Raw genomic sequence first — 24,401 nt, 5'->3', positions numbered from 1 at the left:
TACGCTTACCAATTAGTTGGCAGCAGTTGTACGCATTAATACGTATATATGTACCTATTACACACAAACTACATTAATTTAACTAACGTTTGCTGAGTTAATTCCATGACTCTTCAGCTATTGATAAGTATCTCTTTTTCTGAAGCTTTATTTAACATTGCGGCCCGCATGCTGGCAGCGCATACAAAAGTCGCCGCACAGACGTTTACTGAGGCGGCGCAGCATAAAATCGCTTATGCAAATAGCCATGCAAATGGACATGTGCGTGCGTGTGTGTGTGTGTGTGTGTGTGTGCAGTGCAATGCAAACGTCGCGCTTTTGTGTGTGCAGTTGGTGTCCATGTTGGGACGGGGTGGCTCTGTTATTAATGACGTCGCAGCATGTTGAGAGAGAAAAGCACATTGTCCTTTGCCTTTGTTGGTGCTGCGGCTGTAACAGTTACGGTAGCTGTAGCTGTTGTTGTTAATTGTGAGAATGATGCCAGCCAGTTAACCGTTATTTAATGTGCACTGTCTACAAGGGCCCGAATTGGCAATGTGTCCGTAATTTTCATACGGTTCTGCAAATGTAATTAACTGTAATGGTGAGCGCTTGCCAGTGTGACCAGTCTGTATCAATATGTGCAGATACAGTATACCTTTGTGTGTGTGTGTGTGTGTGTGTGTGTACACCTATTTGGTCAAGTGGGCAGCACGTTGCATTGTTTTCGACGTTTGGCATTTTGCTGCCCACTGGGCCCCTTTTATCTGGCGCGTCTTCAGACAAGCACAAGCAAATTAAAATCATTATTATCATTATAAATGTTGTAAATGGGCAGAGACAGAAGCTAAGTGTTGGCCAAACAACAATTGACACAATTCAACAACAAATACAACAATCACACCAACAACAACAACAACAACAACAACAGCAAGAAGAAGAAGAATAGCGTGCAATCAGTTTTCCTCTTTGCTTCTCATTCATTATCTGCTTGTGTTGTGCGCTCTCTCGCTCGCACCTGCTGCAACTATCGCAGACTGTTTGTTTTAATTAATTAACAGCAGAGCTTTAATGACTCGCTTGGCATTAACTAGTTTACACTGTGCAACAGCAATTGGTTTTCTCGTTTCTTTGCTATGTAAATGTTGTGCAAGTGTTACACTGTGCGACAAGCAAATACTTTTCGTTTTTTTTTTTTTTATATATATATATATATGTATATTGTAATTTCAGCTGCATGCAAATAGTTTACACTGAAAAAAAAAAATTAAGTAATATCAGTATATTCGCGCAGAGTTGGTGCATTATTTCTCTCAGTGTACCCAAGCTGTGCTCAAACGTTTCAAAGCCCTTGTTCGCGCCATTAACAATAATCATATCCAAATGTGCACCCCCCCCCCCCTCTCTCTCTCTCTCTCTCTCTCTTCTTCTTCTATCTATCTATCTATATTTATTTATTTATTTATTTATTGTTATGCCTGTTGGCCGGCCGGCACATTCGTTACGGTGCTGCCAGGCCGGTCACTTGACAGTTTCAATTAGGCTTTAACACTCTGGCAGCGCTTGGCTACCAACTGGCTGGCAGTTGGGGCTCCATCTGGGGCTTGGGGCGCTGTTGGCTCTCAAGTGGCTGGCAATTACGTTCAATTAAGTTGGCCAAGTTGGTAACGGATGCGACTGCGGACTGCAGTTGGCCAAATGCGTTGCGTCTGTAATTAAATGATGCTGCCTTGCTATCCTTGGCTGTGGACCCGGCTCGGCTCGGCTTGCCACCTAATCATAAGTGATACCAAAAGGAAATGCCTCTCAAAGCGCTCGCTGCAACACGGCAACACTGCCACACTGCAGCATGGCCATGCAGCGCACCTGCAGCAGCTGGAAGCTGGAAGCTGGGAGCTGCTGCGGGGCCACTAATTACATTGATTCTTAGACGATTGCATTGGCAATGGACATGCCAATGCCAATGCGGCAGTTGCAGTCGTTTTTTTTTTACATCTTCTTTTTTTTTTTTTTGCTGAGCTACCAACGTCAACTTAATTAATTGTGCGTCCGGCCGCACGCCCGGACTTAGGTTGTTTTTTTTTTATATATATATATATTTTTTTCATTTATTTGTTTTGCGAGTGTTTTGTTTGGCTAATGCGAGTGCAACTGGTTTTCTATGGCAACAAGCGATCAGCGTTCGCTGCGCTGCAATTTCTATTTGCGCGCAAATTGCTAATTTTGTGGAAAACACATTAATTAGCGCTAAACAAGCTGCCATCCACTTGCCATGCCGTCCACTGCCGTCGGCTGGCCATGATCGTCAACACGCTCCGCGGGCAATTTGGTGCATGTGCCCCCCTGTGCCCCCTTTGCCACATTTGCCCCCTGTTTGCCCCGCTTTGCTCCCTTTGATCGGCGCACGGGCAGCACGTGCAAATTCAAGCAATTTCTTCATGTTTCAGCCGATCGCCAAATGAAGTTGGAATGCCCTAATGGGGTGTGCACGACTCGAAGATACCCTGTGATTACAAACATTTCAGTTGCCTTCTGCATGCATGTACACGCGTACATAGCCACAATTAAGAGCGCTCTAGTCGGGTATGCACGACTCGATGATACCCTGTAGTTACAAACATTCGAATTTCCTAAGGCATGCATGCACATGTGGCTTAGCCACAAGGAAAAGTGTTCTAGTCGGCTATGCACGACTCGAAGATACCCTGTAATTACATTCGAGTTGCCTTCTGCATACACAGCAAGAGTGCTCTAATGGGGTATGCACGACTCGAAGACACCCTGCCATTACAAATATTCTAGTTTTCAACTACATACACACATTCCATACACACATACACAAATGCAATAAGACACGCTTCTTCTTCGCGTAGACTGACACTCTTGAAATTGCATGCGAGATTAACTGAAAATGGGCGGGCATATTGATAGAACAGAGAGCCTCGTTGTGCGTATTGCTAGCGAGTATATATGTATATATGTACTTTCGAAATGTATTTTCGAGATCGATGCGTTCATACAGATATGCAGGTCTTATATACCTTATGGAATCGGGTGCAGGGCATAACAAACTAAAATAAATAACTAAATTATTTGCAAACAGCGTATATTGAACGAAAGTAATGTAGCTTTTTTTCGGCCTGTGAATGCGCTTTATAAATTGAACGAATGTTATGTTATGGTAATTAAATTTAACGCACGTGTTCAGTGCACGTCAAACTCTACACTACACTCTGCACACTCTTTCATTTGAGTGCGCACATAAGAGAGCTAAGCGCGCGCTCTTCGTGGATGCTTTCACCTAATTAACGCCGCTTAACGGCAACTGCATTTGGCATTGTAAGGCAATTAAGCTCGGTTTGAAGTTCGAGTTGGAAGCGAGTTGGAGCGAGCAAGAGAGCGAGCGTGCACGCATTCGAGTCGCGTATTAGCGCAGTGGGCTTCGCACATGACAATAGCTACGTGAAGCTTCAGCATCGCCGTCGGCGTCGGCGTCGCCGTTGGCGTCGCAGTCAATGGCATCTCGGCAACGTCTTCTGCGTTGGCCTTCTGCGTTTTGCGTCTGCGCTGCTTAGTCCATAAAAGCGCAATTTGTCGTAATTGTTTAAGCAGAAAGAAATAACAGCAAATGGCCAACTACAACTGCAATACATAAAACAACTTAATAAAAATTCCACAGTCGTGTTGTACATCAGTTGACAAGTGCGCTGCGCGGTTGGCAGGGGCAGAGAGCGGGCGAAATGGGAATTGTCATACAAATCAAATCGTTGGCGCAATGTGTCCCTGACGTGAAAGTGAGGGGGGAAGCATAAATCTTACTTAGAATCGCAAGCAGCACAGAAAAATCTGTACAAATAGATTAACAATAACAAGAGCAACAGCAGCAATAACAGTACAACTACAAATGCTTCTGTACAAACCCTGCCCCATATGTTGCGCCAATAATAAACACCGTTTCACAAACAACAACAACAGCAACAACAACAAGAAGAACAAGCGCATAAATCAAACAAGCAGCCGCACTGCTCGAATCGTCGATGTAACGGTCTGCGGAGAGGGGGGGAGGGTGGGGTCAATTCAGACTGCATGTGGCAGCATTTGTTATTTCCCTTTTTTCGCCCATTTTTTGTTGTTGTTGTTGTTGCTGTTAGTTATTGAGATTGAGAGAAACAACAACGTTAAGCTTTCAATAGCACTAGAGCACGCGTAAACACAAACTCGACACTTACACACACACAGACAGACACACAGAGAGAGAAACAAGCACATGCAAACACACACATGTGCATTATTGCTCTGGGCGAATCTGCCAACTGTGCAGGCAACAAAATGGTCGCTAAACAAAATGTTCGATATGCAAGAACAATAATCAGTCACCCAATTTAATTGCTGAGCTCTTCAAATTTCTTATGCATAATTTTCAGCTGCGCTTAACAGATCAAAATTTTCTTTTATTTTTTTTTCGTTTTTTAGCCAAACTCTGCACGTCTTGTTGTGACTGCAAAATCGTTTTCATTTGTTTTGTCGCCCGTCGAAAATGCATGTGAAATCGATGGCTGCATAAACAAATCTAAAAGAGAGGCGAGAGGAAGTTTAGTTCAAGCTGCTGCCAGTGACAACACAAAGTGTCAAGTGCCAAAAAAGCTGCTCAATAAAGAGAGGGTCCGCTATAACAGCTCTCTCACGTGCTGTACACTCGTGTGTGCGCGTGTGTGTGCATTTGATTTTGATTGGTATTTATGGCAGTTTAAGTACATTGAAAACACGTATATTGGGAATTCTTATTGGATTGCGGCGACATGTAGCAGCTGCACATGCCGCTGACAGGACATGGCTAGGGGCAGGGCGGCACTTGGGCAATGGGCGTGCCGTAATTAAATCAAAAACAAAAACAACGATGACATAACAAATTGTAAACTTTCCCATTTAATTGTTGGCCCGGCCACTTAAAAGCTCGTTTTCTGTTTTAAAACTTTACCTGGCTGGATACAAAAATAAAAGAATATATGTTATATAAGTACATACATACATTCGCGCACATATATATATATATATATAACAAGAAAAAACATTCAACATGGACCAGGCAACGACGTGTTGTTCGTCGCAAGCCTGGGTGTGGGTTGGCACGGGGCGGGGCGCGACGCGACGCTAGCTTGTTTGCCGTTAGACTGGAAGGGATCGACCGTCCTAGTCGTCACTCGATTTCGTGCTTGACTTTGGTGACCATTTTTCTGCTCGACTCTGTCTCGCTGCCCCACTCTCTTGAGCGTGAGCGTTCTCTCTTTAGCCCACTCCACATTCTACACTCTGCACGGCTACTCTCCAACTGTCCCGTGACTTTTTTTCTGCCCCTGCAAAAGACGTCGTTTGCATTTTTATGGTATAAAAATTAAAAATGAATTTTGATTGTTTTGTTTGCTGTTGTTGTTGTTGTTGTTGCTGCTTTCTTGTCGACTTCTTGTTGCTCTGCTTCTTCGTGCCATGTTGTATACATTTTCGTGGCATTGTTTTAGTTTTTCATATCGCGCACTTGGCTATTTTTTTGTTTTTTTTTTTGTTTTGTTTGTCGCCGCTTTTGTTGCCGGTAATTTGTTTTTGTTTTTGCTCTTTATTGTTTTTTTCTTCTTCTTCTGTTTTTCAGTTTTCTTGCTCTTTTGTTTTGCATAAGTTTGATGTACCTATTTTTACTCCTGTTTTTTTTTTCTATTTATTTATTTTTAATTTGTGCGCGGAAGCCTTGCATGGCCAAAGGACATTGAATTTGAGCTCATGCAGGTGTTCTCGTTGGACCTTTAAAGCGATTTGACCTTTAAGCAATATTTACGTATTCCACATTTGACTAAAACATGGAAATAGCAAGGGGTTTCGCTCTCTCTCTCTCTGTCTCTCTCTCTCTGCAGTTTGATCGTTTTGCTCTGAAAAGTAGGCAACATAAATTGATCTTTCTCTTAAATTCAGCCCTGCTCTTTGATTTGGAAATGCAGTTGGGCTCTGGGTCCCACACACTGTGCAACAAAATCACGCCGCAAATTGCATGAAGCTTAAATCAATTTTATATTGTTGCTAATTTGTGGCCATAATTTGATTTATTTCCTTGCTTTGTTGCTTTGATTAGCTTCGTTTATAAGCTGTTAAGTAAACGTTTTACTGCTATTATTATTATTATTATTATTATTATTATTCTTTTATCACTGAGTCGATTATTTTTCATAATTTTGCCATCAATTTTCGCGTCTCGCGTTGCGTGCACAAATTCAATTTATGTGATTTTTGTGCGGCGCCAATGCAAATTTACGCAATGCAACCCGCGCTTCCCAGACAGACAGACAGGTGTGGTCGGCGGTGTGTGTGTGTGTGTGTGTGTGTGTGTGTGTGTGTGTCAGTGGCTGGGGGGCGTGTCCAGTGCACGCTCAGCACGTTTATTCGCACTTAATTCGCACTTTTTGACACCTTTCGATGTCCGTCAGTTGCACGAAGCGACGACAACGAACCGAAAGCCCAAAACCAAATAAACAAAATTGCGTTTGCCCTTAATGCGAAACCCAGCCCGCCATCCGCAACCCGCCCCCACACACACACACACACACACACACACAGAGACACACATGTCAGCAACATAATGTGCAACGGGCAAAGCGAACGGTGCGAAAAATTATGCAAAATAAATTAATTACCAATTAAGGCTGAGCCAGGGGCGGCGTCAAAAGGGGTTTGCGGCGGCCACTTCAAAAGCACGCACACACACACACACACACACACACGCACACACAGTTGGGGCTTCCGATTTGCAGCTGTTGCAGGCATATGCAGAATTTCTCTGATTTTTGAAGTGGCTCCAGCGGGTGAGTGCAGGGGCGGAATGGGGGTGGTGGTGCTGGGTGGGTGTTGTTACAAAGAAAAGGGTTTGCTGTTAAACGTGGCCCGCCTGGCGTTGCCGTAACGCGTTTGTCACATGAGCCTCGGCCACTAATTAGTGTCATTAAATCCGCTCCACATGACGACATGCGACAACATTTGCCCCCACATTCCCACACCCTGCCGCACCCGGCCGTACCCCATTACACATTTTGCCACCGCCGTCACTGGCTTGAGTTCTTAACAACCAGCTGCATTGCCTACTTTTCGGAGCGCATGCATAATACATGGCGCAAAATTGCAGCATTGTGGCCTGCTCTGTGGGCTGGTCGTAAGCCAAATAAATAAACCATAAACATAACTGAACGCAAAATCAACGTAATTTCCAGAAGAGCATGGAACGCGGAATGGAACGGCACGGGCCCAGCGACAGTTTCTTATAACCGTCGTAACTTCCGTCAACTTGCGTGCAAACATGTAATTTATACCCAATCCTCTGACCAACCCCACTCCACTCCACTCCACTCCACTCCACCCAAGCTCAACAAGACGTACCTGGCGCAATTGGGGTTAAAAAGGGTTAACCACCCGCACCACATGCATATGCATAATTATAGAGCCGGAACCAAATACGAAACGAAACGAAACGAAACGCAATGGCCCGAACCACCTGCCCCGATTGCGCCTCACACGCCCGATTCGCGTGGCTAGGGGCTGAACGGCATCCGCTTAGCTAACTAAACTGTGAAAATGCCGTCGGGCCAGTTGTGTAACCCCCAAAAATCTACATCAAGGGTCTGCGTCCGCCAACTGTATGGGTATTACCGCGTTGGAAATTTGAATATTGATTGGCTTTAATGAGCGCTCTGGTCGCGCAATTAGTTTCCCCTGCCGCCTAGCGCCGGCCCAGGTATCGGTTGCGTTTCCGTTTTCCGCACTTCTGGCGGGCCAAGCGGCGGCAATCCATGTGCCCATGTGGCCATGTGGCCGGCCAGTGTTTGGCTAAGCAACGTTCAAATCGGGGCGGAGCAACATTCCGGCAAATTGAAAAATAGATAACCAATTATATGTAATTATTGAAATTGCAGGCACTATTATATCATTTAATATTGCTGGCTATTAGCGGGTATTTTCTTTTTTTTTTTAACAAATAGTCGAATGATCGAAGCACAAATCGTTAAGTGGAATGGAACAGAAATTGAAATGAATGAAGTGCGACAAGCGAAAGGAAATTGTTTGGGCCATGGAAAATGAAATGGAATGAAAGACACATGTAAATATATCATATGTGAACAAATGTGAAGAATAGTTGATTGGAATGGGAATGGAGTGGAATGAAACAAAGCAAAAGACAGTAGCATATCCAACGATCATTACATGAACTTAACGGACTGGAATGGCAATGGAACAAAATGGAATGAAACTAAAAATGACACACAAATGAGCAAAGCAGTAAATGAAATGGAATGGAATGAAAGCGATGGAACATAACAAACAGAAATGCATTTAAATGGAATGGCATAGAAAATGAAATGGAATGGAATGAAAGCGATGGAACATAACAAACAGAAATGCATTTAAATGGAATGGCATAGAAAATGAAATGGAATGGAATGAAACAAAGCAGGCAAAGCGTCAGTTAAATTGCATTCAAATTGAAAAGCACTATTTTCAATGCTAGCAGCGTGGGAGTGAGAGCAGGAGAAGGGTGGGAGAGAGAGAGAGAGAGAGGGGGGGGGGGGGCTGTGAGATGAATGTAATGCATAAATTAATTGATCGCCTACGCATAGCGCAAAAACTATGAATGCTCAATGAATGCGCTGTCTCCGATAAAACTGTGGCCACGCCCACACACACACACACGCACACACACACATACGCCGCATGCAATTGCATTTTGTGGCCCATTGCATTGGCAATGAAATTCGAATATGAAAACGTTTCGCCAACATTTAGCATTCAATTCATTTTGAACTAAACTAAATAACAATGCAGTCCGAATGCGCCGCTCTGTTGTGTCAGTGGAAAGGGGATGCGGCTCAAGGGGGAATTGGCCGGCGGAGCTACAAAAATGTAGCTGCGCTGGCCTCTGACTTGGCCGATTGCAATTGTTCGCTTCGATTTGGGCGGGCGTTAAATTTACATAAATTGATTTGATTGAATTTTTATGAGCGAAGTCCGCCCGTCGTCCGTCGTCCGTTGACCGTCGAGGCGGCTGATGAGTTTTTGACACCGGGCACAGTCGTCGTCTAATTAAAGTCATTGCCAGCAGCTGCACGAGCTGCACGGGCACGGACACGGGCACAGGCCCATGCAACAGCCGCAGACGCGACGCTGTGTGCCCCAAGGCCGGGTCACAGTTGGCGCTACATGAACAGCAGCAGCAGCAGCAGCAGCAGCAGCAGCAGCAGCAGCAGTGTTGGCTTAATGCATTTGGCCATGGACGACGACAATTGACGCCGGGGCAGACAATGGTTGCACATATGAAGGGAGCACACCATGCCACAGAGACAGAGACAGAGACAGAGGCAGAGGCAGAGGCTCGTTTGGACTTTGTTGCGTGTTGGCATAGCATATTTTTAGGGTTTCGCCGGCAACTGAAATTGGCAAAAACCAACTAAGTATTTAGCGCTTTGATTTTGGCCTCTTTTCTGCTGCATGCCATGCCCATGGCACGCCCATGCCGCACCATTCTCAATTCCATGTCATTCCATTGCGTTTTGCGCTCTGCCAATGCCAATTTGTCATAAATCTCGTTATTTTAAATCGTTGTTGGCATTTTCTGCATTGATTTGTTGCCGTTGTCGTTGTCGTTGTTGTTGCTGTTGCTGTTGGCCATTGACAGAGGCCTTGGCCATGTTTTGTTATCGTTATCGCGCCGCTGCAGTCAGCAATTTGCAGCGACGCATTCGCAACAACAGCAACAACAAAAAGAGCACAGCAAAAGTGACATCAATTGGGCGACAGTTGTATATGTATATGCTGCGGTTGAAGGCTCAAAATTCGTGCAATTAGTTTGCATAAATGGAAAACTAAAAAAAAAAAAATCGCTTAAAGTTGTTGCAAAAAATAATCGCTGAGCCTGCCTCCTGTGAGGTTTGAACTCACGACCCCTGGTTTACGAGACCAGTGCTCTACCACTGAGCTAAAGAGGCAATCTGTCAACGGGTCAACAGTTAGCCGGGTTATGACAAGGACCGACGCCCACGCACCAAACAGGCGCAGCTGCATAAACAGTTAGTCAGCGAGCAGCGATCGAAGCTTGCGATATGCTAAAAATAGAACACGAAGCGCTGATACGGCGCGACGCGCAACATCAGCTTGATCGTGTCAGGGTCGCAGCTTTTGCTAGCTGGCATTGACATTGTATTTGTGCCAGGCACGCAGGCAATGGCTCGTTGGTCTAGTGGTATGATTCTCGCTTCGGGTGCGAGAGGTCCCGGGTTCAACTCCCGGACGAGCCCTGTTCTTGAAATGATCACAATTATTTTTAAAATTTTTTTTTTTTTTTTTTGGTAATATTTGTGTATTTAGCATTAACTTTGACAGCGGCTTGTGTAAGCACTATTTATAAACACGCCCAAAATCTTATGTAATAACATTTGGCACGACTCCAATAGACATTCTGCAAGCTTAACAGCGCATTAACATGATGCGCGCAAAAGTATGCTGTGCAAAATGTTCGAGAGCAGATGCTCTGCGCCGCCGTCTGTAAACGAAATTAGAGAGCACTGTTAGTGCGTGCAGCAGCTGTTAAATGCCGTTAAGCTCACTTTTTGCCATTGATCAACACTTGCGGCGAGACGGCATTGTCTGTGGCGCATTCGCTTCGATTATTATTTTTAATTGTTTATTTTTGAGTGCTACGCACATTTAAGAGCTGTCTTTTTTTTTATTTTATTAGTATTTTGTCGCTGTGATTCATTATTGACCATGTATACGATTGATTTTGACTACGAATTCAACACCGATTACAAATTCGTTGACCTATATGCTATTGAACGGTTCATTGTGCCGGCAATACCGCAGGATTTTGGATATGAGAGCTACATACAGCGCATTAACAACGTGCCCAGAAACTTTGAGAGGGACAACAACAACAACAATCAATGGAGGCGATCGCTGTCGCCCTACGAATGCTACTGGCTGGACATAAGCAGACCCAATGTACACACACACGCACACACACATGCATATTTATATATATATATATATATTTATATGAAAGGGTGTAAATCGAACTAATCGGTAATTCGGTCTCTTTTCCTCTGCAGATGATGACTATGGATATAACCAAAACTGAACCCGGACTTGTCGGGCTATCATCCAATCAACAGCAGCAGCAGCAGCAGCAGCAGCAGCAGCAGCAGCAATCGGCACAGCAGCAACAACAAGCCGCAAACATGAACAACAACGGTCAGAACAACAATGGCAACAACAACAATGGCCTCAGCAATGGCAACTCTGTTAACAATAACAACAACAACAACAACAACAATGGCAACGTGCAAAGCATCGCCGCCGCCGCGAACAACAATAACAACAACAACAACAACGGCAGCCAACTGTGCGCCGGCTGTGGCAAGCACATCCAGGACCGTTACCTGCTGCGCGCCCTGGACATGCTGTGGCACGAGGATTGCCTCAAGTGCGGCTGCTGCGATTGCCGCCTCGGCGAGGTCGGCTCCACACTCTACACCAAGGGCAACCTGATGCTCTGCAAGCGCGACTACTTGAGGTGAGTGGCACGCAATCCAACAGAGCGAGAGAGAGAGAGAGAGCGATAGAGTAATTATAGAATAAATTTAATTTTCGGTTTCGTCTTCGTCTTTGTCTCTTGCAGATTATTCGGCAACACGGGCTACTGTGCCGCCTGCAGCAAAGTCATTCCAGCCTTCGAGATGGTGATGCGTGCACGCACCAATGTTTATCACCTGGAGTGCTTTGCATGCCAGCAATGCAATCACAGGTGAGCTATCATCGCTGCATACACTCATATCGATACATTCAGGCTCTTCGATATCCACTTTCTTGAAAAACTAAGCCAATAACCCATTGTTTAACTTTTGCATAGAGTATTATAATGTTGTGATAAAAGGCATAAAAGGAGGCATCTCCGATCCGATCAGCATCGAGTTACGAGCTGACATAGCCAAGTCTTACGTTCGTCCTTCTGCAGCAGTTTCTCACATATTCGTCGTAAAGGGTATTCAGACTTCAGCTTGTCGAAGATATTTTATTTACCAGATGCCTTGATCTAACTAGGCATATGTAAAATATTAGCTAAAACTAGGTCTATTCAAGCTAAATATATAGCTAAAATGGACTTCAAGGCAAGAAGCCACCTGCCACATGGCTGGATCTCTCGCGGCAAGCAATTGTTCCACTCGCATGTTAGATACATAAAAATACTTATGCATTTTTATGGGCCATTTGACTATCAGGAGCTTCACAACTCGCCCTTCCAGAGAAATCCCTTTTTAATCTTTGGCCAATATACAAAGCCAAAATGGCACTTAGAATTTTATTATTATGCAGCAAAGCAACGGCAATAACAACAACAAATTGACATCATTTACAAGGTTGTTTGCCATTTATTTGGTGAATGGGGCGGTTGGGGGGGGGGGGCCCGGTTGCCAGGGGCGAAAGCAACCCCTTTGAGTGCCATTGAATTTCTATGAAAACCGCATAAATTTCGTGGGCATATTTGATTCCCCGAACCCTTTGGGGTGCCATCAACTAGTCATCGTCTTAGCCCATCTAAATGGGTTTGCGTGCAGTTTCTCGTCTCTTCGAAAATTTATTGCATTTGGCCAATTCGGGAAATGTCACTCTGGAGAGTTTCAAAGTGCGTACACCTCGGCCGGGTCTGGTCAGTAAGTCCTTCTCTCTCTCTCTCTCTCTCTCTCTCTCTCTCTCTCTCTCTCTCTCTCTCTCTCTCTCGCTCTCTCTGTGTGTTTTTTTTTTCTTTAGGTCCTTTTGCATTATTAATGCGGCTCGCCCATATGCTGGCGTCTCGGTCATATGGGCCCCATTCCGGACGAACCTTAACCCCATATCCTGTCCCGACCTGTCTACATTCTCCATGCGAGTTGCTTGTGCAACGAAACGCATTAAATATTAAAAATGCCGCCACACGGCATTGCCATACAAAAATATTGAAATAAATGTTAAAACATATTGGCTTATTGTAAAAATTCCACCCAGTCCACAGTTCGCAGTTCGCAGTTCGCAGTCCTCGGTTGCAGGGGCAGCGCCCGGTTACATACAATTGTATTCGCTGCCCCGGCTGCTGCAATGCAATCTCTGGCGCTTTTGTTTCATATTGTCGAAAATTGGCTTTAAAAATGTAACAGTAGGCGTGTCCCAAACAAGATTGTGGCCTGAGTGCGGCATGTGTCCCTCGGGATTGTTGAACCGTTAGGCCGCAATTTTGATTGAAATGTATATAGTTGTTAGCATTTTCTTTTAAATAATATTCGATTTTCGTTTTAGTTCTTTCTTTTTTTTTAAATATAAGTTTGGCACAGCAAAATGTTACAATTGTAACAGGCGTCTGTTAAGAACAACGCTTGGCTATCTGTTAGCAGAGCCAAGCCTCTGTCTGCTGTCTGTTAAGAGACTCGGCCTCTATTCTATTCTGTAACAGTGCAATGTTATATATATATTAACAGGCCTATGCAACAACAATTGCCTTTAAGACACGCATAAGCTGTTCACTTAAATTTCCCTAAGGGAAATTAATGGAACCTCTACACTCAAAGTTACACTCTTTGGTCACACGGATCGGAAGTGGTCTGCTTTATGCGCTCTTCCATTTGCGGCTAATCAATTTTTTACGTAAATTAATTCAATTGCCAAAAAGTCATTGAGGCGTTGCGACATGGCCAGCGGGGTAGCATGCAATGGCCATGCCCCCTGCCCACCATTGCTGCCCAATATTATTGTTGGTCGGTCGCACATTTCACATTTAAAATGCGGGCCTTCACTTGCCACATCATGAACGGAATAGCGGCAACAACAGAAAGTCGTTTTGCATTTTATTTTTCTCTTTACTGTGGCGCACCGTCCTCCTTACCCTCCCTCTCTCTCTCTCTCACTCTCTCACGCTCTCGCTCTCTCGTTTTTTTCTGTTAACCAAAGTGCATCAAATGTGTTGCTGTTTTTTTTTATTTATTTTTATGTTGTTGCTGAAAAGTTTGCATAATTTCCTGTCGCCAGCATCGACGACGTTGTTAGTTGAGTGGCAGCCAGCTGATGCAGCGGGAGGGGGGGGGGGGGGGGGGAAGTTAACGGTAACGGCAACGGTAAACAGAGCGCGAAGTTTGGCAGTGAATCTTTCGTACACGCGCAAGAGGAAGAGCAAGCCGAAAAGTAAAAGAGTGGGAGAGAGAGAGAGGGAGAGAGAGGGAGAGAGAGGGAGAGGGAGTGAGTTAAAGAGAAATAACAGCGTGCGCCATTTTAACAATTTTTGTATTTCCTGTTGACAATTTGTTGCTGGTCTTCGCTTGCCCGGATGTGCGAGTCCTGCACACACACACACACACACACACACACACACACATGTCTGATGTGTGGTGTGCATGTCACAGGTGCGTTCAATGCCACAGCCAAAAGTTGCTGTTGTTGTTCTTCTTCTTTTTTTTTTATACCTTGTTGACTCTGGCGTTTTTTGTTGTTTTGGTAGATAAACAAAGCGTTTTTCATGTAGACGTGAGGCAGCGTCATGCCCTGCCACGCCCACAAAGCCCACACAGCCCACATACACATACATATAGAGCAGAGCCAGTCCGTCAATCGATTTGCTGCAACGCCGCCAGCAGCCAAAAAGAAAATGTAACCAAAAAAAAAAAAACAAAAACAAAAACAAAAACAACAAAAACACCAAAACAAAAAAAAAAATTCAACAAAAAGTTGACGTAAATCAAAAGCCGAATTTCATATCCGCTGTAAGTCTGCTGTAAGCTGCTTTACCCATGTACCCCCCCTCCCCCCCGCCCCCTGTAACCCCTCTTTCTGACTGTCCAGATGGGGTACTACGTGTACTTGTCAAACATAAAAATGTTGCACTAGAAGCTCGAGAGCATGTGCCCAAGGCCAACAAGTTGGCGCTCAAATAGAGCTATGCAGCAGAAGTTTTGGATAAATATTCAAGTTTTTGTTATATATTCTCGAGCTTGCATAGATTAAGTACGTTGTCTGCCAGTCCTAAGGCAAGGCGGTAACAGGAATATATGCAAACATGTAAAGTTGTTGGATCTCGAGCTGGAAATCATCAGCCCTCAACTACTTACAAATCTATTGTATTACGTTAACTAGGATCTACAAATTTCAAAGGAAAAGACTGGAAGCATGCAGCAAGAATCAAGGCTGAGAACATTTTTTATTTGTTTTGTTTTGATCTCAGTCTAAGCGAATCATACGTACAAAGATACAAGAAAAGTCGTCAACTAAAGTTGCTTATAATTCCCAACTGGTTACAGCTGCGGACTAGCCAAAAGGGGCTGGCAAATCCTGACTGAGCTATACATAACATAATGCCTGGTTATTGTTGTTCGAGCTAATATCAAATGCAGCTTAAGTTCTGGAACTGGACTTAGCAAAAGAACTAGTACACGCTAGTTAAAAGGAAATCTAGGAACACACTTCATGTGAATCATGCCACACTTGAACTAATGTCATGAATGTGATCTTTGGAGGCACCAAAATAGTTTCGAGAGCCTCCAAGTAAGGGTATTCGGTTTGTCACATGCCAAGCAAAACAACTGGGACCATGTTTGGCTTGTTTGGCTTTACTGGAGTCGGGCTTAAATGTTGGGCAACTCCAGCTGCTCTTGTCAACCTGTACAGGTGCTAACATAAATATTTTGACAAAGGGCTTCATGTTGCATCTGCACCCGGACACACACACACACACACACATACACAACTTGATTTGCAGCTGGCTGAATGCACACTGCACTTCACTGAAGCGGAACTTGTTGGGCATTCAGGCAACTCTTTGCAGTCTACGTTTTGCAGATCTGTGCAACATTTCCTGCTGCTGCTGCTGCTGCTGCCGCTCGTGACATTTTCAAATGCTTATCTGACTTCCTTGTGAGCCGTCATCATATGCCCATGCCATACGGTTCCGACTGCTTGCCGGTTAGTCCTGCGGCCTGCCTGTGCCCGTCTTCGTCTGCGCTTTTGTTTCAGCCAACTCAGTTCCTGGCCATTCACTGGCAGCTCCAGCTCCGGCTCCAGCTCCAGCTCCAGCTCCAGTTGCCTTCGCCTGCCAATTGTCATCTTTGTGCTGTCAGTCAGTCGCTCGCAGGTTTAAGCATGTGGAAAAATCGTTTCCAGTTAGCAGTTCCTGTTCCTGCCACTCAGCTCGCCTTCAGCTCTCCACATCCAGGCAAACTCGTCAGCGTCTTGCCGAGACAGTGCTATATATACTTATATATATATATATGTATATAAAACTGTTATATAGAGTATAAATAGTTGTAAGCACGGTTCACAGCTGAAAAAGGAGGAGGAAATTCCGGTATCAGACAGTTTAGGAGGCGGAGACGGAGCCACACACACACACACACACACACACTTAAAACATTATGAAAATTGGATTTAAACATGGATTATCCTTGCTCAAGAACACAATCTACTCTTTCTCCCATGCAGATTCTGCGTTGGCGATCGCTTCTACCTGTGCGAGAACAAAATACTCTGCGAATACGATTACGAGGAGCGTCTGGTGTTCGCCTCGATGGCCAATCATCCAATGCTGAAGCGGCATGTGTCATCCCTGGGCCAGGGCTCGCCAACTGGCGCAGCAGGCGCCGCTGGCGCTGCCGGCGGACTGCTGGGCGGCGGACCGGTCGGCGTTACGGGCGGCGCCAATGTGAATGGCGGCGGCGGCGGCGGCATGGTCAACGGGCCGCGCACACCCGGCGATCACAACAACAACAATGGCCCACAGACCCCAACTGGCGGCGGTGGCGGCGGCGGCGGCGTGGGCTCACCATTTGCGGCCGCCGCAGCGGCAGCTGCCGCCGCGCACATGAAGAATCAGCTGGGGGCGTCCAGCTAAAATAAAGCCATGGGCATGAGCGGCAGCGGCGGCGGCAGCGGCAGCGGCAGTTCTGGTCAGCAGTTCTATGGAGCTGCTGGCTTTGGGCTGCATCAGCAGCAACATCAACATCAACAGCAGCAGCAGCAGCAGCAGCAGCAGCAGCAGCAGCTCATGAGCTTGGGTTTGGGCATAGGCATGGGCATGGGCATGGGCATGGGCGTGGGCGGCGGCGGCGGCGGTGGCGTTGCAGGCGGAGGCGTTGGCAGCATGGGCAGCAGCTGCAGGCGTTACCAAAGGAAGTTCTACAATCGCAACTGATCGGCCCATGCGCAATTGCCCGCTACAAATATGCAAACGCATATATCGATATATATATATATGTATATTTATATATATATCAATATGTTTAAAAACAAAAAACTACGTTTAAACCATAAAATGTTCGTTTTGCTTTGACTGAGTTAAAGTTTCTTAGCTTTAGTTATTTAACTTCTTCTTTTTTTTTTTTAATTTAAAATATATATATATATATAAAAACAGAACCCGCAACTATTTTGACTCTGATTTACTGTTCCTCCAAGCTCTGTAAATACTTTGCGTGCAATTTTTGCGAGAAAAAAAAACAAAAAAAAACAAAACATACAAAAAAAAAACAAATTATGTGTATTAAATAACAATGTATAAGAAGAAAACTGTTAAATTTTAAATATGATGAATACTTTTTTTTTTTTTTTTTAACTTTTGTTTTGTTGATTTTTAAGCCCCAGCACCGCTTTCTATGCGCGATATACCATATGCATGCATAATTATATATACATATAGATATATATAAATATATATATATACTTTTTTTTGAACGCTCGAAGCGTGCGGTGCCAAAATAATTCAAAGCAGTGCCAAAAAAAAAATAAAAAAAAAGAGCGAAAAAATATAACAAAAACTTATAAGCGGCAAAAAAAATAAGAAAGAAAGAAACTATTTCAAATGGTATTCCTGATTTATTTATGCAGCTTTTACTTGAAAATTGTCAAAAGCAAAAAAAAAAAAAAATATTTATATATTATCAGACCTCTCTATGACAAACACTCTGGGCTCTACGCTAATCAGCACCAAGCGGACTTCAGTTAGGGGCAAGGCAGGATCTTGTGATCCCTGCGACCTATTCTTCATCCTCTATGTCCAAGCCAAGCTAGATGTGCTCTGATCTCTTTTGATGTCCATATCCCTGACCAAAATGCTCACAGCTCCACGCATATTGATTATAATGCCGCAAACAAGTAGATAGAGTCTAGGCAAATAATATTTCAGTTGCGTTTAGTCACTAACTAGACTTTAGTTAGTTGCTAGTCGAAGTTTGCTTTAACTCAACCGTCGAGTTGTTCATAGAGAAGTTGGCTGATCGAATTGAGAATTTTAATTTTCTTAAACAAGCCCCACCGACCGATTATACACTCCTTTTTTTTTCGATTTGCATATTTTTGTTTTTGTAACTCCATTTGGAAGGCCGCCAGTTGTAAAATAAGCACACAGAAATTGGCATTTTGTGTAATGTGTAAATATTTAAAGAACTTTCTATTTTCTATATGTGTACAACAATTGAAATTTCGCGTTCATTTCGAAGTCTGTTAAAACAACATTGTTGATTATTATTTAAGTTTAGTTAGTGCGAGGCTAAAACAAGAACAATATTTTTTTTTTATATGTCACTAATTGTAAAAATATATGCTTAAAGAAACAGTTATAAAAGAGGGCAGCCTTGATATAAGCATAAATTAAATAAATAAAAAACTATGCGAGTGTAAAGAGTATAAGAAATTATAAGGAAAGGTTGGGATATATATGTGTGTGAGTGTGTGTGTGTGTCTGTGTGTGTATGTGTGTGTGTGTGTGTATGATAGAAAAATGCACGCAAAACTAAACAAAAGCAAACTAGTTACAATATAAATGTATTTATTAATATGATATAAACACTTTTTTTTTTTATTATGATTATTATTAATGTTCAATATGCATATTTAATTGTCAGCAACTCATGCGATTCCATTTAATCTATAATTACCTAAAAACTAAGCGTTAACTTACAAATTAAATGAAAAAATACAAAAATATAGAGAACAACAACAAACATAAGCTAGCAAAAATATTCACGTGTATGTAAACGTATAAAACTTAATATATAAAAAAAAAAAAAAATAATGAAAGAATTATGATTGATTGCAAAAGCAGTGAAAAGAAAAACCAAAGTGTGTATAAGAAAAAACAGAAGTGAAAACAACAAAAAAAAAAAAACAAAAAAAAAAGAAAAAAAAAGTCTATTCAATAATTATGCATTAAATTCTTATATATATATATCTATATATATATATATAAACATATAAACAATACTACCTACACACATAACTATGTTAAATAAATGTAAAATGCATAAGCGACGTTTTTTTTTTTTTTTAATTGTGCAACGTCAAAAATCAAAAATATCTAAAATCTAAGCTACACACATCTAAAATGATATAGGATCCTTTAGAGTGGACCTTTATGCGCCGCGTTGCGTTCGAATCTAGATGAACGCCAGACAAAGAAATCAAAAATAAAAAAAAAAAAATTCAAAAAAAAAAAATAAAATATTAAAAAACCAAATAAAAATAAATGTAATTAACAAAAATATTGAAAACAGTTTACTTTCATTGATCTGAAGAATGTCCTTTGGAAATTCTTTTAAACTTAAGGCTCTTGTGTCGAAAATATTCATTTCTTTCAACGTATCTTGATCAAACGACTTCTCCAAACATGTTCTCGATTACGAATTCTCCATTCTCACATTGGACTAAGCTATTATAAGGCTTTTCTCTTTTTAGTCGCTTTAAAAGAGAAAAGCCTTATAAAACACATATTATTTCTCTAAAATCGATTACAATTTCGAGTTAAGCTTATTTCGTAGGTAACATCTAGTTTAGTAGACTTTCTTTATAGGAACAGTCGTTCTGAAGTAAAGCTCTTTGTTCTGATTCATGACCACGCCCGTTTTCCTCTAATCGATAAGTATCGATAACATTTCGAAGCTAATAATAATAAGTTCCATACAGAGCGGAGTACAAACACTGAAGTTCATCAAGGCTGCATTTGACATATGTAGCATGTGGCTAAGAGAAGAAGAGGGCAGCTCGCTCGATGCTCTGTTCAGGGTATCTTCTAGTCGGGCATGCCCTTACCCATACTTGCTGCTGTTGCTGTCGCTGTCAATTGGCATTTTGCGTGCATCCTTGTGCTTGACATTTGTTGACTCTTTCGCTTTGACAGCCATTAATCACGGCATTGTTGTTGCCAATTTCAAATCCGCACACAGAGTGTGTGTGTGTGAGAGAGTTAGAGACAGCGGGACAGTGAGTGAGAGAGAGAGAGAGAGAGAGCTGCAGACTGTCAGCGTGTAGTTGGGGTCTATCGAGGGGTGGGCGGCGCAGGCAGCCTGATAAATGATGTTTCATATTTTTAGCGCTGGCTGCAATTGAAATAATAAAACGTTGCTGCCGTCGCACAAAGTACCGCAGGCCCCCTCTACCCCTACCCCTAGCCCTACCCGCACCCCAACCCCACTGCTTGCCGCTTGATTAATGAAACTTTAAAAGGGAACACGCGTCCTTGTTGTTGTTGCCGTGCAGCTTTTGTCTGCGGCTGCGGATGCGCGCAACTAGAACGACCGCAAAAACTTTCCAGATAAGCGATCTTTTCAATATACACACATACACATGTGTGTGTGTGTGTGTGTGTGTGCGAGGAAAAGTTTGGCGTCTTATTGGTTTGTCTTCGATAGGAAGAAAGGAAAAGGACGCCGCGTCGCCGCTGCAGGCCATAACAATAAAAGTCATTTATAGATTTCGATTTGTGCGACTTGCTCATATGTGCCCCAGGGGTAGGGGCGGTGTGTGTGTGTGTGTGTGTGTGTGAGTGTATGAGTAGGGGGTGGGGCATAAGTTTGACGTTGCATAGTTTTAGGCGGCTTATCAGCACTTTTGTTTCATTGTGTGTGTGTGTGTGTGTGTGTGTGTGTGTGTGTGCCTGCTCCTGGGTGCGTCCACAATTGAGTTTCTATGCGTCCAATTCACATCTTAGCTGGGCGGACGCTTGGGGTTGTGGTTGTGGTTGGGGGGTTGGGGGTGTGTGCTTTGTTTCTGTCGACTGGTGTCATAATCAGTATAATGCTTATGAAAATGTCCTTTGTGCGCCGTTTGCTTATCAGCAAATGCGTACGTTGCGTTGTCCTTCGTCCTTTTGTTTACGGCCCCGGCGCGTCGCCTCCGCAGCGGCATCTATGAAAAATAATGTTTCAATTTGGCACGCTTGCCAGCCCGGGCACTGCCTCATTTACTCTCTGTCAATCACAAGAATGTTGAAAAATGTATTCTCATCGAATATATAAATTAAATTGCCATCATAAAGATATGCCACATAGTTATCTAGTCTAATAAACCAAGCGAGCTTGAACACAAGAAAGAAAAGTCTTTCAGTTCTATTAAAGCTGTTTTACAACTCAAAGTAATGTCAAGTCTGTCCATTTTCTGTCCATCCGTCCATTCATATGGAACATTTGATCCTGATTGATTGGCCAGGCGCACAAACTTTTTGTGATATTAATTCACGCTCGGACGGGGTTCTGTTAGGCTGCGAAATTGGTGGAAACCGATTTTCTAATTAGTCTTTTCTTTTCTATTCCCTGGGCTTCAAATTCATTTTCGAAAAGCTTTTTTAAATCTATGTGTGTCTGCATGTAAGCATGTATGCATGTATGAATGTAAGCATGTAAACATGTAAGCATGTAAGCATGTATGCATGTATGTATGTATGCATGTATGTATGTATGTATGTATGTGTGTATGTATGTATGTATGATTGTATGTAAGCATGTATGTATACATGTATGCATGTTTGCATGTATGCATGTATGTATGTTCGTATGTTCGTAGTTATGTACGTACGTACGTACGTACGTACGTTTGTATGTATATATGTATGTATGTATGTACGTATACATGTATGTATGCATGTATGTATGTACATGTGTATGTAATGTAATGCAAGAATCGAAAAGGAACGTACTTTTAAGAGCTGCCTTACTCCTCGATTCTCATAAATTTAAGTAAGCCCGCAGGTTTCCAAATTTGGAGTAAAAAGTGTTTATTTTTTGTTGTGCCAAATTGTGTTGTGTTTGTGATTTTGATATTAATAGTTCGAGCAACGTATGTATGTCTCCCTACTACTCTCCCTCTTTCACACTCTCTCTTTCTCTCTCCTTCTCTCTCTCTCTCACTCTTTTAATCGTATTTTCTTTCAGTATGCATATGATTTAAGTTGTCTATGAATTGTGTAACCAAAAATAAGTGACATACAATAGCTTTAACTTTGCGACAGAGCATTTTCCTTATTTTTGAGTGTATATATGATATAAGCCGGAACCGTCCACTTTGAGCAGCTTCATTGCTGAGCAAGATCCAAGTTTGAACTACAGCTGACAGTCAGTTAACAAGAATTCGCACCCTCACGCGCAACCCTCTCTCCGACATCAACCACCAGAACAACAACAACAACAACAACAACAAAAGCAACAACAACAACAACAACAACGGTGTCAAGTGTCCATCGTTTTAATTTAAAACAAACAAAAGCATTGTTCAGGCAATTAAATCCATAATTATTATGATTATTGCGCTGTGATGCTGCCGGGATGCTGCCGGGATGCTGCTCCGGAGCCGGTGAATTGGACAACCCTTAAGCTAGCCAGCTACACGGCACAGCAGCCCCCGGCTGCCCGCTTCTAGCGTTGCGTAAAAGACACTTGACAAATTCCGCGCTGCCGCCGCATGCTTAATTAAATGAGTTTGCGCACAACTCTTTTCATGTTTTAATTACGCAAATATTTAGCATAGCTCAGCTGCTGCTTTGACTATAGCAACAGGGGCAACAACAACAGAAATTCCAATAAGAAGCTAACCAGAAGCAACAAAATATGCATCAGATAGAAATTTGTCTAAGCTTTCAGCCCGTTTACCGTTATACGCCTTTGTCATGCGAGCAACTTCAAAGCGGGAATGTCGTCAAAATTTAACGAAACTCAACCCATTTTCTCAACTCGCTCACATTACAGTTGCTCAAATGATTTGAGTAATTAGTTCAACTGCAAGGCCGATCGGCAGCAACAGCAAGAGCAACAACAACAAACTTAACGAATCGTGTGTGTCAGAAGAGTAACTAAGCGTGTCAGATTCAAAATAAGAGAGTCATGTTCTTCTTTTGTATGACTATTTTTTTTTTGTCTCTTTGTAATTACAGTTTGAAAACTGAATACTTCTCTTGTGCTGAGCCCGTTAGAAAATGTCTATTGTGTGAGCTTTTGCTTGAGAACTTCAAATGATTCATACCCCATGCAAAATACATGCATATGCATGCACATATACATGCATATGCATGTACTTTGCTGCTGCAATAAATATGCGCAGCCCACAAATCACGCAAAGGCCAATCAAGAGCTGCAGCCCCACCCAAGGCAACCAAGAAAACCCCACCACTGCCAAGGGGCAGCAGGAATCTGACCCACATGTCAAGTGATGCACATAACTAAGGACGGGCAGTCAGATCTAAGGCTGTTAGCTGAAGGAGCGGGGGTTCGTTTGGAGTTGCTTTGGAGTTGGAGGCGGGGGACACAAGGGGATTTGCCCAAAGGCGTAGGTGTGGCCAAATGTTAAATGTATATACATACATACATACATACATACATATGTATATCCGTTGTTGTCATTGTCGTCGTATCGTTGTCGTCAACGTCTTAAAGGAGAGCGCGCGGTGAGCGAGAGCAGCGCGTGCAAAATGTTAACGCCCACTTTTTGTTATTGCTTGTAAGTGGTGCTCCAAATGCCACCACCACTGGCAAGACACACACACACAAACACACAAACACACACACACACACACAAGCGCCAACAGCAGTTGGACAGGCGCCAAAGCAAGAAAAAAGCGTTAAATGTTATGTTATCGTTAACAGTGCGCTGTTCTGTTAAGTTCGTGTGTCTGTTAGCGCCGTTTGTAGGCGGCGCCCTTAACGCCAACAATAACTACAACAGCTCAAACTCCAACTTAAACTAATCGTTGTTGCTGTTTTTTTTTTTATTTTTATTTTTTTTTGCTTTTATTGTTGTTAAAGTTGCGCTTTTGTTGCCCCTTTGTGCTATCTGATGCAGACTAACTTTGCAATCGGGGTTGCATTTGCAGCACGGGAGTTGAACGTCTCCTTTCTAGTTGTTGCTTGTCCTGCTCATTTATTCCGACTTAGCTGGCAAACGCAGTTGCAGTGTCAGTGGCAGTTGCAGTTACAGTTGCAGTCGTATAATTTTCATGATTTAATTAAAACTTTTGGCCTTTGCATGCGCTGAACCCACTAAACGTTACAATTTGCCAGTCATTGTTTAACTATGTTGCCTATCATTAATTTATAATACCTAGCCGAACGTATTAAAAATAATAGCTG

The 24,401-nt window shown here is 43.0% G+C and overlaps 2 protein-coding genes and 2 non-coding genes across 5 annotated transcripts in view; 3 read left to right on the top strand and 1 right to left on the bottom strand.

The window, feature by feature from the left end:
* The window catches only part of LOC6635486 (LIM domain-containing protein Beadex), a 68,875-nt gene extending 51,969 nt beyond the window's left edge, over nt 1-16,906 (top strand). Inside the window, exons 1-4 of one of the 2 annotated variants that reach the window (XM_032440266.2) lie at nt 10,619-11,004; nt 11,112-11,575; nt 11,681-11,806; nt 16,498-16,906. In XM_032440266.2, the coding sequence (XP_032296157.1) occupies nt 10,771-11,004; nt 11,112-11,575; nt 11,681-11,806; nt 16,498-16,906 (1,233 nt within the window). In that variant the 5' untranslated portion in view covers nt 10,619-10,770. Of the gene's footprint in view, nt 1-10,618; nt 11,005-11,111; nt 11,576-11,680; nt 11,807-16,497 lie in introns of those variants that run through there. The other variant, XM_032440267.2, reaches the window with a different exon arrangement.
* On the bottom strand, nt 9,921-9,992 carry TRNAT-CGU (transfer RNA threonine (anticodon CGU)). The gene has a single exon. It is a non-coding gene; the product is annotated as a tRNA-Thr (tRNA).
* Nucleotides 10,230-10,301, top strand: TRNAP-CGG (transfer RNA proline (anticodon CGG)). Its single transcript has one exon. It is a non-coding gene; the product is annotated as a tRNA-Pro (tRNA).
* A 9-nt stretch (nt 16,907-16,915) lies between the features above and the next one.
* LOC116652215 (mediator of RNA polymerase II transcription subunit 30-like) lies at nt 16,916-19,131 on the top strand. Its single transcript, XM_070211392.1, has one exon. The coding sequence runs from the start codon at nt 16,916-16,918 to the stop codon at nt 17,204-17,206; it is 291 nt and encodes a 96-aa protein (XP_070067493.1). The 3' UTR covers nt 17,207-19,131.
* Nucleotides 19,132-24,401: the final 5,270 nt, after the last annotated feature.

Source organism: Drosophila virilis, chromosome X (assembly GCF_030788295.1).
Source record: "Drosophila virilis strain 15010-1051.87 chromosome X, Dvir_AGI_RSII-ME, whole genome shotgun sequence".
NCBI classification, from domain to species: domain Eukaryota; kingdom Metazoa; phylum Arthropoda; class Insecta; order Diptera; family Drosophilidae; genus Drosophila; species Drosophila virilis.
This window is presented reverse-complemented; position numbering and strand designations above follow the sequence as displayed.